General features: G+C 41.0%; 2 protein-coding genes across 2 annotated transcripts in view; one reads left to right on the top strand and one right to left on the bottom strand.

Moving 5' to 3' along the window:
• The window catches only part of LOC133414372 (dedicator of cytokinesis protein 7-like), a 31,142-nt gene extending 19,345 nt beyond the window's left edge, over positions 1-11,797 (bottom strand). The window contains 14 exon segments of the mRNA XM_061699665.1: positions 2,590-2,752; positions 2,847-2,940; positions 3,954-4,084; positions 4,167-4,323; positions 4,517-4,597; positions 4,760-4,909; positions 5,134-5,200; positions 5,279-5,364; positions 6,356-6,568; positions 7,889-8,015; positions 8,131-8,199; positions 8,373-8,551; positions 9,057-9,144; positions 11,570-11,797. Coding sequence (XP_061555649.1) covers positions 2,590-2,752; positions 2,847-2,940; positions 3,954-4,084; positions 4,167-4,323; positions 4,517-4,597; positions 4,760-4,909; positions 5,134-5,200; positions 5,279-5,364; positions 6,356-6,568; positions 7,889-8,015; positions 8,131-8,199; positions 8,373-8,551; positions 9,057-9,144; positions 11,570-11,619 — 1,655 coding nt within the window. The 5' untranslated portion in view covers positions 11,620-11,797.
• angptl8 (angiopoietin like 8) lies at positions 344-2,318 on the top strand. Its single transcript, XM_061701657.1, has 4 exons — positions 344-649; positions 1,794-1,943; positions 2,047-2,157; positions 2,230-2,318. The coding sequence occupies exons 1-4, from the start codon at positions 344-346 to the stop codon at positions 2,242-2,244; spliced, it is 582 nt and encodes a 193-aa protein (XP_061557641.1). The 3' UTR covers positions 2,245-2,318.
• Positions 11,798-17,183: the final 5,386 nt, after the last annotated feature.

The following is a 17,183-nucleotide window of genomic DNA, read 5'->3' as shown; positions in this document are numbered from 1 at the left end:
TATGTCACATTTTCAACCCAACCCAACGCGAGCGGTTATATTTTAAGGAAGGTCATTAAGACCAAGGTCAAGACCCTGGAACAGACAACAACTGAGCTAATGTTTGACCAATTCTTGCACGTACACATCAAATATAAGGCTCGCTAGCTGCCCTCATACTTCACCTTCCAGTCGGTATCCCAGTGAGACACATCCACAATTGCTGAATTGTTTATTGTACTGGTTGTCTTACTTTGAAATCAGGACATTGTCCCTGAGCGGGGGGAAAATCACCACCTTTTGATCGACAAAGTGAAACAAGATAAAGCTACACTGAGTCTGCAGGCGACTGCTATCAAACAGGATGATCTGGAGCCTGTGCTTGCTTTATTTGGCCGGGAGTCTCGGAGCCGTTCACGCAGGTCCCGTCAAGCGGCCGCAAAAGACAGCGAACAGCTTCGCCCCACAGGAGGACGTCAACGTGCTCATGTTTGGCGTCATTCAGTTGGGAGAGTCCCTCAACCATTTTTACGAAAGCACCGAAGGCAAGCTGACTAAAATACTGCACACTTTGAAGCAGCGCGAGGGTACTCTCATGCAGATCGGGGAGCAGACGGCGCAGGCCGCTGAGGTGGAGGGACAGATTAAGGGAGTGATACAGCTGCTGCAGGTAAGGAAACATGAGATGCTGCGCGTGCCGTTACAGTAAATGATCGTTATCACATGGGAATAGGCACAGCAGCATGTCACAAAAGATAAAACCAGATCATGGACATGTATATCTGAAAACCGATGAGACAAAGTTGTTTTAGCGCCTCTTGAACTTGTGTTTTGGCAACTTGGTTTTCCTCTGTAAAAGAAGAAATTAGCTTCACTTTTTTATTTTAAAAAATTAGCTGACACTTTTTTTAGGTGTACATACCCAGTATAATGAGATCAAATATATAAGCGTTGAAACACTACCTTTACATAGATATTAATGGATAAGAGATAAGTCTAATAATGCGGTTAAACAATTTAGCTACTGCAATCGGTTGGTGAGCTGCTCAGGGTGTCCCACACCTCTTTACCCAAGTCACCTGGGATAGTTCTCCAAGTCACCTGCGACCCTAATGAGGATAAGCTTTAAAGAAAACGGATGGACATTATTTAGCTGTCATGAATGGGGTTAAAGAGTAGAAACAATTCTTGACAGACAATAAATAGGGTTGCAAAATCGGCAAAATTTCTTGCCGATTAACAGGAATTTACTGGGATAAGCCAGGGGTTTTCTAAATTGAAGGTTGGCTATCAATAGCGAACTTAAATATGGTTTAAGAAAATACATTTGAGTTGCTATTGAACCCCCCCCCCCCAATAGGCAATGTCCATCACTCAAACACATGCAAAGATGATTTCTACAAGCTAGACTTTTTCATTTAAGATTTTGTGTCTTTGTTAAAAAAAATGTAATGGGGGTGTATTGTTGATTTTTCAATGAGTTGGGTCAGGGGGATAAGTAATATTTAACTCAACATTCATGTTTTTGTTCTTCAATATAAGAATGATTTAATAAAAAACAAAAAGTTCTACTTACAAATGTCTGCTAATGACAAAACAAAACGCTTATATTTATGCTTGAATAGGATACCAAAATTCCAGAGCATAACTACAGCTCTTGGATGTTTTGTCATTTGATTGCGAAGGTGTACCTAATGTTGTGACTGTTGAGTGTATGGATGCAACTCTGTGGACGTGCATGGAAGTAACCTTGGAGTTTCACAAGGACCAATCTGGGCCATTGAGTATAATACGTGCAGATGCTCTTTTGATAGGACCAGACCTTCAAGCAAGAGATTCAGACCAAGATAAGAGAGGGTCAGCTGGCTAACATTGAGCGGGAAGAGGCGGTTCTTCAGACAAAAGTAAAAAGCTTAGAGGCCTATCTCAACAGTACATTCCCCACTAGCATCAAAGAACTGCAGGTAAGCTGAACTTTTCCTGTCACACTTTTGACAGCTTTTTGTAAGTAGGGCGGGACTCACTGCAAGGCTTATCTGTTATCTTTATTGGCTTCACTGATTTCAGGAGCGAGCTGCCTTGAATGCCAGTATCTTGAAAGGTCTGTTGCATTTGACCCAGTTTCAAAAGCAGAAGATTGACAACCACGCTGAGCAGCTCTCCACGCTGCAGAGGATGGTGAGTCCCAATATAAGCACAGGGTCATTAGGCTACAGTTGGTTTCATTTTGTTTCGTTTCTCTTCTTCCAGAGTGAAGCGCTATGAAATTTCAAAGGATGATCGACGTCATCAGCACTGAACCATCACAGCACTCCTTTTCACCAGTTAAATGCTATCTATACATGGCACACTATTATGTTGTTTGTTGTTGTTGTTTCTCATGCAACGCTACAGTATGTATTTTGCTTGCTTTACTGTATAGTCACATTTAATTATTAAAAGTGTTATATTTAAATTATTTGTATTTTCATTGGTACAAAAAGATGATTTTAATAAAACGTGTTAAACTGAGAATTTCTCCCCCCCCCCACACACACACACACAAAAACTAAATAATTAAAATGATCGACTGCTTAACTACAACAGGGAATATGGTACGGCAATGCACACCTGTAGGTGGTATGCGGTGCATACACATAGCGAGCAGGGAATTCCAGCACTTCTTTGGTGGGGCGAACCCGCAGGTCGGGATAGGGCTTCACGTGGAGCAGCTCGGGTGACAGACAGTAATGAGGAGAGTCCGGCGCCGGGGAGATGTCGATTTTTAACTGGGCTGTGGTGCAAAAGAAGTGAGAGACAGAAAAATGAGACCTCGTTCACTGAATAAATTCAAGGAATAATTGCATAAAAGCTACTTTAAAGTTCACCTGTGACAGGCCTTAGTCGCCGCAGAACAGACGATGGTCTGCGCATGTCTGCCAGAAACTTGTATAAATCTTCGTCACTCAGCCTGTCTCCCTCCTTCATTAAGCATCACAATTGGGACTCAGGGTGGAGCAATGGCAAGAAACAACTACAATGATGGTGGTGCTAAAACCAATCTTTTTAAATTATTGACAAATATGTAATAATTACACATTTGCATTTTATTTTTTTACTGTAATGTCTTAAGAATGGACATCTAATACAAGTCGCCCAGTACAGAGGACCCTCTGTTTCCGACAGAGTTATGTCCTGAATTTGTATGTAAGTGGGAATTACTAAGAGGGCTAAGCAATTCCGGGACCTTTTAAAGTTGGAAACTTTCCTCGGGAATTAACTGAATTGAAGGGAAAAAAAACACAAATTTCCTAAATTGAAGGTTGGAGCTTACCAGTAAACTTAAATATAGTTGGGGGGGAATTATTTTACTATAATCCTGACTAAAACAATCTGATTTCATGTAAGTGAATGAGTGTCCCAACTTTGTTTTTCAAACTAAGAGCCTGTGTTAATTTTTTTCACTTTGTACGGAGACACAATTTGAGGTAGGAGCAAGCTTCAGCTATACTGTCGCTTGAGTAAAGTGATTTTTTTTTTAACCATTAAGGTACTGTAATGCTATCTATAGAAAGCTATCTATTTTATACAGAGGTCTACTTGTGATTTATGACAAAATATTTATATTCATGCTTGAATGTGATACCAGCTTAATCTCCCTTTGGAATTTACTGGAAACTTGACAGAAATCCCCTTCCAACCATCACTATCCTACACTAACAGAGGTAAAGTCATAAAAATGGTAAAATATTTGTATAAAAACTCTTCTAGGCCATAAATATAAAACAATCCAATGAAAATCACTAAGTACGGCAGTAACTGAGCATTGCCTCTTGTGCCGTATGATGTGTATTCTTACACCGTTGCGCAAACCAGTTAATTGCGTGATGTTCACGCAATTAACTCTTGTCGTAAAACCTGGACCTCCTGTAAAAATTCATGGGAAAAAATGATTATTACATTGAAGTATGGGTCAAGTAATCTAAATAATCAACCTGTTTAAAGAAGTTAGTGACGGTCAAAGTTGCCGGACGGAAAGTGGCAAAGTTGCACATGTCGTCGCCAACACTCATCCGCTCGAATCCCTTCTTCTTCCTCTCGTTCCACGTGCCGTGGCCTTTGCGCTCTGGCAGGAGGGGGAGAAGTCAGATGATGATGAAACCACATATTTGATATTCGAGCCCATCACCTAAAGACTGGTGCAGTACCAGAGTCGGAGTCGGGGTCCAAGCGGTCCAGACCTCCCACGCTACTGACGATGTTGAAAAGGTGAATGGCCGTCCAGGCAAAAGGCATGCGGAAGCAGCCAAGACGACTACAAGACTGCTCTGCCTGCAGTCGCAGTTTCTCCAGCTTCTCTTTGTGCTGTAGTCAGACAGACGTAGTCATTACATCACAAAAAAATTAAAGCGATCCAATAAAAACCCTACAGTATTTGCAAAGGCCAGTCAGTTGGTAAATATTGCATCCAGACACACATAATTGAGCAATTTGACGGTAAAAGCGTTCCAATGTGCATGCCGGCTGCAGGTCATGATCACTGTGACGCCTCCATTACCTTGGAAGAGTCAGACTCTTTCATGACCATGTAGGGTTCACAGCACTCTCCGATGTCTCCTTGCTGAAGAACCTTCTCAAGCTGCAAGAGGAGAAGCATTCATATTAAGCACTTACGGCCAATGTCATTGGGAGAGGCACTTCAAACGGCTCATAAAAGAGCACATCAGCTCACTGAAGAGCCAATGAAGGAATCATCAGCATTAATTCGCATTACTCTGCATAATTATTTTTTTCCCAATACCTTAATGACCAAGAAGATATCAGCGGACGGGTATGTGATGGAGAAAATGGCCGAGCGAGCCAGAGTGGAAATGGCGATGTGAGGTGTGTGGGGCTTCAGAAGGCCTTTCATCTGATCAGAGTTCAGGTCGAAGTAGAAATTCTCAGAAATCTGTCAGGGGAAGAGGGGATCCAGATACGCGGGAATGGTTAGAGGGAAGATGGGAAAACAGGAATGAAAATGCACGCTGAGGAGATGTAATTGAGTGCTGACTTAGTGATGTAAACCACAAGGTCATTTAGGACATTTTAAGGCAGGGCCAAATTCAATAAGGCCACTATGAGCTCAGTGTTTTACTGAATTAATGCAATTCTAATGATAAAATACGATTATACCTTTTTCTTTTCCTTGACATCATACAAAGCAAGCGATCCAAATATTGGTTCGATTTCTATCTCAAATCTGAAATAAATAAATATGACGGTTAGACTCTTTATTAAATAACGTCGGTGAAGCTGCCGGACTGCAAATGTCACTCACTTGAGAGAGAGACACTTGACCATGATTCTCTGGCCACAGTGTTCTTTGGGTACTTCGGGGACGGAGCAGCGCTCCACGGCCTCGTCCTGCCATACACACGCACACAGACGTCATGGCAACGTGTCATGGCAGCAGACAGCAATGATGTGTACACATATTAAAAAGGGAGAGAGAGTGGTTGGAAGGAGAAAAAGAGAACACAGTGGAAAGCAAACAGTGGAATTACAATACGAGCAATGGGCCCCAGCCACATATACAGACACACATCAAAAAGTAGAATATCTTACAAAGGTTCATTTATTTCAGTCGTTTATTTTAAAAAGTGAAACTCATTATAGATACTTTTCAGAAGGCCAATTGCTATCTTCCATTTTAAAAAGCACCTTGATTGTTTCTGAAGTAACATTCTAATTACTTTGGTTTGGCGTGGTCGCGTCAGAGAGCATCGTTGTCGGGCGCGAACATTACAGAGAGAATGTGGAAGAGCGAGGGAATTAAAAAAAAAATACAAAATAAAAAATAAAGAAAAGTCTGATGGATATATTTTTGTGGGTCAAACATGTTCTGTAGTTATGTGTAGGCATAAGAAAGATACTAGACAAAGTAGCATCCATTTTTCCAGGCCGTTGCAGTGTTATTTGTGTGAGAGTTGAGCAGGGCGTGGTTTCATACAAATGACAAACCCACAGTGTTTAGGAGTGCCGAGAATGGCTTTGATTTAAAGCCTCATTTTATATACTTGATGATACTTATTCAAATTTGGCAGGACTGTAAACAGCACTATTCTCTGTGGTATGTCAAATTAAGAAGATTAATTTTCGCTTTACAGGGACTTTAAGGTGTGCACGAAATTCACATTTATTGAGATGCACCTGTATAATTTATAATCACTCGGGTTCTTGCTCTTGCATGCACCATAATCCATAAAAAAATTAAGACCACCGACTGAGAATTGTTGCTGTTTATTTCTGTCGAGTCAGCTAACAATCATTTTGCGTTGGCAAAATCAGACGGGTTGTCGCTTCGAAAAATATGTTCCTCAGGATCAACGACCCAAAAGTCAACAATGACGCAAACCTCGTCGGGGGGCGGGTAGAGGCCCAGAAGGTCCCTGTGGCGCCCCTGCAGGCGAGCCTCTGTGTTGCGGCAGTCCATGTCCTCGGGCCCCGTGCGCTCCAGCACGGATGGCAGGAGCACGTCGGGGGCAGAGTTCTTCAGGTCAAAGATACTGGAGGCCCAGCTGCCCCGCGGCGTCTCGTCGATGGAAGCGGACCGCCGCTTTGCGTCCTCCTGATCAACGAGATGTGGGGGAGGGAGAAAGGTGACATCATGTATTGTTGTTTCTGCTCAAGAATTCACTGCAGATGCTGTTGAAAGATGAAGTGAATAATGTGCTCGGGCTCCAATTTCCTTTCCTTTATCCAGCCACAATTTAGTCAGGTCATGTGACCAATACGTAGTATTAGTATAGTATGTCACATCATTAGGTACACCTGCACAACCCAGTGAGAGCTGGCTGAAAAAATCTGCCTTTGTTTTGTAGATAACAATCCTATCCGTCATCTGCCAACTGTTTAAGATATTTTGGGTTACATGTGCTATAAAAATAAGCTATTGAGCAGAGCAACCAGGTTCCAATAATAAATTCCAATAATAAATTCCCATTCCCATGCTAGTTTTCCTCATGCTCGACGGGAAACATGTTTTCTATTTTGGGAGTTGTAAACCAAACGCACAGTGTCTTCAAAAGCCAACTACAATGAAAAATGTTCGAAATTAAACAATACATAATAATATGTATCGTTAAAATAGACAGATTACGGAACAGATTTTTTTAATTGCTTAAATATGTATTTAAATTAGTCAGCGAACTACATCTTTTGTTGTCTAACTATTACAGAAAATGTGCTGTGAGCGGTTTCCATAATAACTGCGGCCACACACCGAATTTTCTCTGCCCATGACATGATCAGCTATGCTGCTCCCCAATGGGAGCGACGTCCCTGCTATCATGTCAAAGTCAAAAGGTAAGCAGAGCTGCATCCGCTTTTGTTGGATGCTCAGATTAGTGTCAGATAACAACCTTAGCTTTTGTTAAGCATTATATACTTCTGTGGTTCTCCTACTTTTTACACCAAGTACCACTTCAAAAAATACTTAGCTCTCCAAGTAACACTATCATGACCAACATTAAAATACAGCAACATAATAGGCCTAAGTGTTCATCAAAAATGAAAGAGAATCTTTTTGTAAAAAGTATAGTTATTATTGTATGTTTGTTTGAACATTAACAGAAATAGGGTATGTAAATCCTGCTATAATTCTTGACCTTTGAGATATTTTCACAAAAACGCATCACAGATATGTTCTTAAGACACCTGGAAATTGTTTTAAATTGTGGGGGGGGGGCGACAATGTCTGCTTAAAGCATTTCAAAACTGTGAATGCTTATATTTGTAAAGGCATAGTTTTTTTTTTTTTGATAAAGCTCTTGAATTGGATCACTTGTATTAGATCTCATTAGATTGTGCAAGTGTAGCTAATGAAGTGACAGGTGTATGTCTAACGTGCCACTGCTTGCGTTTGCACTTCAGGCTGGCTGTCAGCTACCTGGTCCTCTTGGCGCTCAGCAGCGGCGGCTTCATCCAGTTCAAAGTTCTGTTTGAGCAGGCCTCGTTGCCTCTCCCGCTGTCGCTCTGAGCTGTGCGGGCTGTGCGTGGTGCTATAGTGCTGATATCTAACAAGGGGAGAGGAAGCGAAGATTACCCTGGTGACAACTGAACAGGGCTGAAAAGGCACTGCAGACTATTAAAACACAGCATTCCACTGGTTGCTGTGCATCTGGAGCTTACTTTCTCTGAATGACAAGCCAGTCATCTGTGTAGACGGCCAAGGCATCTCTCACTCTGGGATCCAGTGCGCTGCGTAAAAAAAACATATGAATATTTAAGCAGAGCGTCCCTTTAATATTTATGATTCCTTCAATGTCACAGACAGAAACGTTTTTGTTCCAATACCTACATTTGTCCCCCACTACAATAAAAATAGCTCCCTAAAGTGAAAAATAGGAGATGTGGGAGTGTAGTGTGCTTACTCTTCCTCCTCAGGCAGCGGAGGCTCCAGCGTGGTACACTCCTTGTCCATGTGGTGGAGCTCCAGGTCATCCTGGGGGAACTCCATGAGCTGTCTGAGGGGGCCGGGCTCCACCCCGGGAGCGTGACTGCTCACATATTCCTCAAAATCCACCGGTTCCACTACCTCCGTCAGGGGTAACTGTAGAGGAGAGGGGGTCAGGGGAGGTCAGCCAAGTGTCTATAAATCACATGAACAAAACTAATGTCAAAATGACTCTGGATTATCTCATTTTCCCTTGCAGTCCGCGATGAATAAACCATGTCTATTCCGTAAACTATGTCTGGTGTGTTCACCCATGAATGTCGGGTTCATTAAAACAATGTGTCACCCTTCCATCATTTACAAAGATATTTCTATAAACATGGTATCTTACGTAAGTATCCTCATTCTGCATTATCCCAACGTGCATCCGTCCGTGCAAAAAGCTAATCAAACAAAAAGCCTCATGCAGGCATATCCTCTCTTTAAAAAAAATTAATAAATAAATAAATAAATAAAATTTAAAAAAAGCTTCCTTTACATACGGTCATAACACATTTTTAGTCTTTCTCTCTGAACTACAATTCACAAAGCTCCACCCATTGACTCACTAATTGCAGCTTTAAAACCAGAGGTAAACAAAGTTAAATATGGGGTGACTCACGGGATGGTGGACGGTTCCTCGCTTTTTGGACATGAGGGGCGAGCCGTACTCTCTGGACACTTGCTTCCGAACCTCTGCGGCGACGGTCCTGAGAAGGGAGAAACATAAGGGATGAACACTTGTAAACATTATTCCCATAAAAATATGGCCACACTCTGTCCTACTGCTATGGTGTCCAGCTGAATGTGGAAATCATGCAGCTACCGTCGTCCTCCTTACCCACTCACGACGGAACGCTAACGACACGGCGTACTCAATTACGCTCACATGAACCAAAATGTTGATGAGCATAATAATTTGTTAAAATCTCCACTATGGACACCTCTGGACAACATTATTCTCATCTATCTATCAATTCAGGAGGTCCTCGGTCCAAATACGGCAGCGAAATAACACAAATTAGTACATGTCGGAACATGTTGTAGTTTATTACTAACCTATGCTAATGCGGAAATAAAGCCAGAATTAAGATAAATATGAAAATCACCGAGGTAACTGAGTGTGCCTTCTTGAGCTGTGTGACCCAGTATTCTGACCCTACTGTGTAAACTAGTTCAATGCGCGCCTCCGTAACCTTGAGACATGGTATGACAGGGCCATCGTAAACTGAGGAATCCCTAAATAATACTTAATAATTCATACATACGTGGTTAATTATGGACATTTTGTGTCGTACCCTTTTCGAAAGTGAATCTAAGTGTACTGCTTACTGAAAGCAAGCCAAGACTTTATAAAAATTTTTTTTTTTTTTTTTTAAAGTACTGTTTGAGGTAAGGTGTTTGAATTCAAGTGGAAGAAGGATCATGCATTTAACTGAGGCATGGCATCTATTTGAACAGAGGCCACAATTTTAAGCAATATTATATTTCCCCGCAGCTAACACATGCGCAAGACTGATAAAAACATTATTTAATGCTCCACGACAGCAAAAATCGGGACTATTGGTTTTAAAATTATAATCCAAGGGACCCTTCCAATTCTTTCCTCTGAAAGCTTTGATGCTGTCTCTCCTCTGCCTTCTGTCCGTTTTGACGAGATGATGCTCAGCCAACAGCTATTGTCAATGGACATTCAGACGCATCTCACAAAAAAGGAGGCGAGCTGGCTTACGGGCACAGACCCAGAGCTCCGTCTCGTCTCTTTGACGGAGTAACGGCAAATGAGAGGCTTAAAGAGGGGGAAAAAAAACAACCTCACCACAATCCTCTCAGACGGCAAGCAGCTGCTACTAGAAAGTCAGCAATTGGCAGTTTGTGTCACGGGGACAGCTGCAAACGAGAAGCCTTGTGATTACATAGATATGGCTCATATGTTAACCAATCTATTCCCACCACTTCAGTTTTTGAGGTTTCAGCTATTCGTTCATTCATTTTCTATAGGGATTGTGCTCATTTGGGTCACGGCTGAGATGGAGCCGACCCCAGCTGACTTTGGGTGAGAGGTGGCGTACACCCTGGACTGGTCACCTGCCAATAGGGGCACAAACAACCATTCACACTGACATGCACACATATGGGCTATTTAGCCTCTTTAATGAATCTAACATCTATGTTTTTTGGATTGTGGGAGCAAGCTCAAGACAAATCTTTGTGTACAGTATGTACACTACTGTCATACAGTACATACTGATCACAAAGGCATGAATCAAACACCAACGGGAATTTAAAAAAAAAAAAAAAAAAGGAAAAAAAAAAACTAGGACCCGTTTTGTGCAACCCCTGGCTAAAAAGATGTGCAAAAAGCTTCTGCAATTCGGTCTGTGCACCTACATGTTAAATCAGGAAATGGGAAAAGCTATCAACCACAGTGGCAATAGCCAGCACATAACTTCCCACCCTTTCCTGCATCCGGCAAGACACAATAAGTCCAGCCGAGGGGAGACGGGGTTCGGGGAATGCTGCAGGAAACAATACACCAACTGGAACATCTCTCTCTGTGCTGTACTAAGATTATGCAGAGTGCTGTGATGGGGGCCAAAATGATCAACACTCCTCAGGAATAAGTGGTGGGATCAATAGTGAGACTTCCGTTTTGTTCTGTGGAAAAGACTGCAAAGGTTAAGCTGGGGCCCTGAGTCAAACCCTTCAATTAGGAATGAAGATAAGGTGATTTGCAGGTAAAGCCCTCAAACGAGGGTTAGCACACGGGAAGCTGAAACTGCAAAGAGCTCAGCACACACTGCTGTGTTGCTTTGATGACAGCTCGATTGCTACATGTCATGTCTGTCTAGTCAGCCGAGTGGAAAACACAAAACAAAACGCTGTCACAATTAGCCACTAGTAAATGACGTCACACTAGCGACTTAGCTTAGTTGTACAGTTGAAAGACACTCGCACGAGACACCAACTAAGCACACTTCGGCGGCCTATTAAGTCCATTTATTTAACGCGAACTCCAAACACTGTCCCGTTCCACTGCCTCGGAACGATAATAAGCTAATTGAGTTGAGCTACACTTTACAAAAAAAGCTGGTGACGCGGCGGCGGCGCCACTGCCAAACAATAACTTCTCACCGGTTGATTTTGTGAGCAAACGCCCGCCTTTCGCTCGCTGTGGACGTCATGGCGTGTCCCCATGTAACAGCAACTCGTCGGAAGACGAGCGGGGGGGCTCTCGTACTTTCCCGTCCCGTCTGGTGTTGTGTATTTTTGTGGGGAGCAGAGCGAAAGAGAGAAAGAGCGAGAGAGGGCGCTTCCTCCTCCTCCGACTCCACGCTGGGAAAGCTGGCCGGGATCCCTTGTTCCTCCTAGTGGCCGGGAGGCGAGCCAGTGTCAAGCCGGGCGTGAGTAATGCGTCCACTTCCGGGACTGCTTGGAAATAAAATACTGTGACACATCTTATCCTTGTATTTTGGCGAATAAGCAGAGACGCGAACTGTTTCATACTAATGTTTCTGAATCGACTTCGCTTCGTTGGACAATTTGAGCAGAGACGCTAACTGCTTTCTAATTATTAAAAATAATAATAATAAATAAGCAAACAAATATACATCGAATGGATGAATAAACGTGTCATCTCCTCCATTAAACGACGTAGTTTTGTTGTATTTCCGGTCTGCTCGCGGAATGTATGAGCTTTCTCGGCCGCCGTAGTACTTGCATGGCCCAGACAGCTCACCTGACCGGTTTGAAGAGCTTGGCAATTACGTGTAAAATAATGTGTGTGTGTATGTGTATGTGTGTGTGTGTGTGTGTGTGTGTGTGTGTGTGTGTGTATATATATATATATATATATATATATATATATATATATATATATATATATATATATATATATATATATATATATATATATATATATATAAAAGACGAAAAAAAATACAATATAAAAGACGAAAAAAAATATAAATATAAAAGACGAAAAACACGTGCTTCAAAAAATAAACTTGAAAAAATTGGCTAAAAAAATTGAGTGTAACTGTAACTGAACAACAAAAAAATTGTACAATAGTTGTTTTTGTTGTCACGTCACGTTGTGTAACTGCACGATAGCGTCATCTATCAGGACGACGAGGCGAGAAACGTCATCACGGGGTGCTCTCGCGAGACAACACCCGCAGGTGGCGCTGTAGACCACAACCGGAGGTCGTCTTATGTGACCTCTACGAAGATACAGTGTAATTGGGTGTTCTTGATTAGAATTAATAAGATGGAAATTTCAGAATAGCAGGGCCGAAATTGATACAGTGGATATTTTAATTCATATTTCCATCTATTGTCAATGGTGCTTACCCTCATTAGGGTGGCAGGTGAGGTGGATGACTTTGGGGCGAGAGGCGGTTTACACCCTGGACTGGTCGCCACCCAACCACAGGGCACATGTGACAAACGACCATTCACATCAATGGACAATTTCCAGTCAAAAATAAATATATACTGTATATATTTTTAAATGCAAATGACGAATGACAGTGACTAATGAATGAGCTGTCAGTGGACTGCAATGGTCCCTCCTCCCCAGATGAACTCATTCCATGGCCCCCACCGCCACCCACCAATGGCTGCCTATTAAGAATGAACACAGCCATGCTGCAGCCCTCCTCCTCGTGCCCTCCCTCCTCCTCCTCCTCCTAGCCCACTATTCAGCACCCTGGAGAGCGTCTGCAGGTACCCGAGCTGTCCTCGGTGAGGCTGCTGCATGAATGGTGTAGTAAAACATGGGAGACAAAAGCCTGCAAAAAGTGGCTTTTTTTGTTTTTTCCCCCCCCTCACAGTGTTGCTGTTCTGTATAGAGACAACCAACATGGTGGGGGCAGATCAGAGGCAGGATGTAGCCGGTGTCAGCTGATGTCATCTATTTACAAATTACTAAATGATTGTGGGAGTTATTGTGTTGAATTCTCATATTATTATGACTTTTTTTTAATATAAATCTGACAATGATACTACTTATCTTGAAACAAAAAGACTTTATTTTCATAGTCTTCACAAACTTCCACCCCCAAAAAATTATTTCTCCTCGTAATGTTTCAACTTTTTTTTCCTAAGAAAAAGATGCTACTTTTTACACTCAAATCTATTTCTATAGCACTTTAACAACAACCGCAGCTGTAACAAAGACAATAACTGAAATAATAATACTAAGTAACTAAATGCAATATTCATTTTAATTAAAATATACAAGAGCTCCCTTTACATTGGCAGTGAGCATACAGGAGTTTTATTCCCTCTTGTTGCACATTTTATGTGAAGCTGTTAATAGATGAGAGAGAGGAGCGAGATTGAAGTCTCCAACGACCAATACGATGGCGCCCGCGATCATCGATATAAATGGTCAGCACACTGAAAATTTAGTTTAAAACAAGTCAGTAATATTATTTTTATTTTTGTTTTTGCAAATAAGTGTTATGGCCACACTGAAAAGGGAAGAATACAAGTGGCCATTTGTCAGGATCTCCACATTATACAAGATAAAAGGTAAGCAGAGTAGAGCCTCGACTGTTACTTCCAATTGCTTTCTTATGGAGTGCTCAGCCTTAATGTTGTTCACTGAGCATTCCCGAGGATCCGAATGCGACTTGCAGTGTTTGTGTGACATTGCAGCGTCCTTGCCTGAGTAGTTGCAAGCCCCACCTCCTTCTCTGAGCCAGCCTCCTCCGCTTTTCCCTTTTCTTTCCGCACCTTCCTCGCCTCGCCGTCTTTCAGTTCCTCGACCAGCACCATTGTTCAAGTGCCCAGCCCCCACGACAGCACGAGCCCCCGCCCTCCTCCTCCTCCTCCTCCTCCCCCTTCCGCCACAGCCGCCGCCGACACTGCTGTGCAAGCGAAGAACAAAAGAGAGAGTGTCAGACACCACCCACTAGATCTCTTTCACTCCACGGCCCCCACCTCACTTCCAGATGGGGTTCCCTTCTTTTTTTTTTTTTTTTTACAAGGTTTCTCTCAACCCCAAGAGTCCTCCAAAATGGACCCCCCACTTCCCATCCCCTCCACCCAGACCCCTGCTGCCCCGAGAGCCCACTCCTCAGCTGCCCGTCATCCACCTGCTCCGCCGCCACGCGCCCTTGGCCTGGGTACGCCCCCTGCGTCCTCGGCCCCCTCCGTCCCGCTCCAATAGGGAGTCCTATTAAAATTAATCACCATTAAACACATTTTCTTTTCTTTTTTTTTGACTGAGTGCCTGCTTTCAGGGTTTTAGGATGACTCTCAGATCTAATTAAAAAATATATATTTTACCTTTATTTATCCAGGTAACACAATTGAGAACACATTCTCAATTGTAATACCGACTTGGCAGCAGACGGCAGAGTAAAACACAGCAAAAGCAAATACATACCGTTGATAAACATCAATACAAATAACATTACATAACAAATTATTTTTGTAACATTACAACCTATACTTGAAAAAAAAATCACTTAATTTTGTCTTTTTTAAAGATGAAAAATCTGAGTTTAATCTCAAAATATAAGATTTTATTCTTGTTTTTAGAGGAATAAGTGTCTTTCCAACAGTCTATTCTTGTATTATGACTTAAAAAAAAACGTTTTACTCAAAAGTGTGATATTATGACTTCATTTTAAAAAATTCTTAATTTTTACAATATTATGACTTTTTTCAGACAAATAAAACTTCCCCCCAAATTCCTTTATCTAAAATAAACAAGTAATATTATGACTTTTTAATGGAAAAATGAGACTTTTCATCTTGAAAAAAAAACTATTCTTGTAATATAACCTTTTTTGTAAAGAAAAATCTATCTATAAAAATGACTGTATTCTCGTGAAAAAAAGAAATTTTTCTGCCATTAAAACTTTTCAACAGAAAATGTGCCTTTTCATCTATTAAAAAAAAGGATGCAACTTCATTCTCGCAACATTACTTTTTTCCTGTAATTTTTTTTTTTATACTTACAAAAAAAGTCTGTAGCCCTGAAAAAAAAAAACATAATTGTTGTAACCTTTGGAGAAATTTTCTTGAAAAATATGACTATTTTTTATAAGATTATGAGTACAGTATTCTGATATTATTGTTAAATATTTATTCAAAATGTGACCCATGACACATTTTGATGTCGCGACCCTCAGTTTAGCAAACCCTGACCTAATCAATAATGTTATCCCTCAGTGGCGGTGGCGTGGCCTTACTAGGGCCAAAAGGCAGATGCTAATATTTTGTTCCCCTCAAAGCGTTGTCAGCATCTTCAGGAGAAGCTCAGCGTCAACCTCCAACCCCGTCTCAACGTTTGCCCTCCGGGTACGGCCAGTGAGGTTATCCGGCGAGAGAATACATCTGCTCAGACACAGCTGTTAGCTCTCCTAACGTTTAACCTAAACTGAAGGGCTGGGTCGGTAGCAAGTTTGGCGGGCTGAAAGGTAATCATTGCTGCATCTGTCAAATGCCAGCAAATTAGTCCAGGAACAGCACAAATCAATCATATCATCTTTACTCTCATGAAATTGTGACTTTCCCCCCCCCCCCCCAAAATAAAGACTCTATTGTTATGATTCTGATTTTTTATAGAAAAAAATTAATTACCTTGAAAAAAAAAAGTGTATACTTAAAGTATACTGATGTGTATACTTTATTCTTATAAAACTCCTACTTTTTTTTTTATCTTGAAAAGGATTCGACTTTAATCTCATAACGTTTTTCGTCGAATATGGCACTTTTTCTTTTTATCTTGAAACAATTGTTTTTCTCCACTATTAATTTTTGCCTCTAACAAATGTGCCCTTTTACCTCAAATAAAATACAATTTTATTCTCAATGTTATGACTTAAAAAAAAACAATGGACTTTTCATCTTGAGAAAAGTATGACTTTATTCTCATATTGTGACTTTTTAAAATGTTTTTTCTCTCTCTCTAAAAAAATGTTTTATCTGGAAAAAAAGTTTGACTTTAGCCTCATAATACCACTATTTTTTCCCCCCTCAGAAAAATCAACATTTCTGTCTAGATGACGTTCTTGAGAGAAAATAATATTTTAATCATGAAAAAAAAAAACTTTTTGTCAAAATACATTTTCACTTTTATCATGAAAAAAGTCCCACTTTATTCTAACAATATTACTACTTCTTTGAGGAAAAAACACAGCCTTTATCTTGGCCTAGAGTATACTCGTACTATTACGACTTTTTTTCTTATGAAAAGAAAAAAGTGTTTTATCTACTTAAAAATAAGTCCTTATTCTCACGACATTACCATTTTTTTTTCTGATAAAAAAGTACGACTTTATACTTTTAAATATACATATTAATTTTCATAATATTACAAGTCTTGATCAGTGATCATTTGAAAATGTAAACACTTACAGAAAGTAAGCGTTGCATATTGATATTTATCTATTTGCTACCAAAAGTTAAATCGTTGTTGATAACTATTGTGAGAAATCATTAACATGCTCACTGTCTTCACATAGATGAGTATGATTTATTATTACTAATAAGGTCATTTGAGCACATTTGTAATTTCAGAGGTGTATATCAAACTGGTATCCCTTCGCGATAATCAGCAGTACAGCACCCAAGAAGTAACTCTTAACGGTGAAAAATCAATCAGATGCATGTCGGCGCACCAACACACAAAGTTTTCGGCCCAAATATCAGCAGCCGCACTTTCTGCTGTGCCGACGTTACACGCATGGATGCATGCGAGTGTATCACTCACTAACCAAACCTCAGTGCG

This window comes from Phycodurus eques, chromosome 16 (genome assembly GCF_024500275.1).
Source record: "Phycodurus eques isolate BA_2022a chromosome 16, UOR_Pequ_1.1, whole genome shotgun sequence".
NCBI lineage: Eukaryota > Metazoa > Chordata > Actinopteri > Syngnathiformes > Syngnathidae > Phycodurus > Phycodurus eques.
Note: the sequence above shows the minus strand (reverse complement) of the source record. Positions and strands in the feature narration are given on the sequence as shown.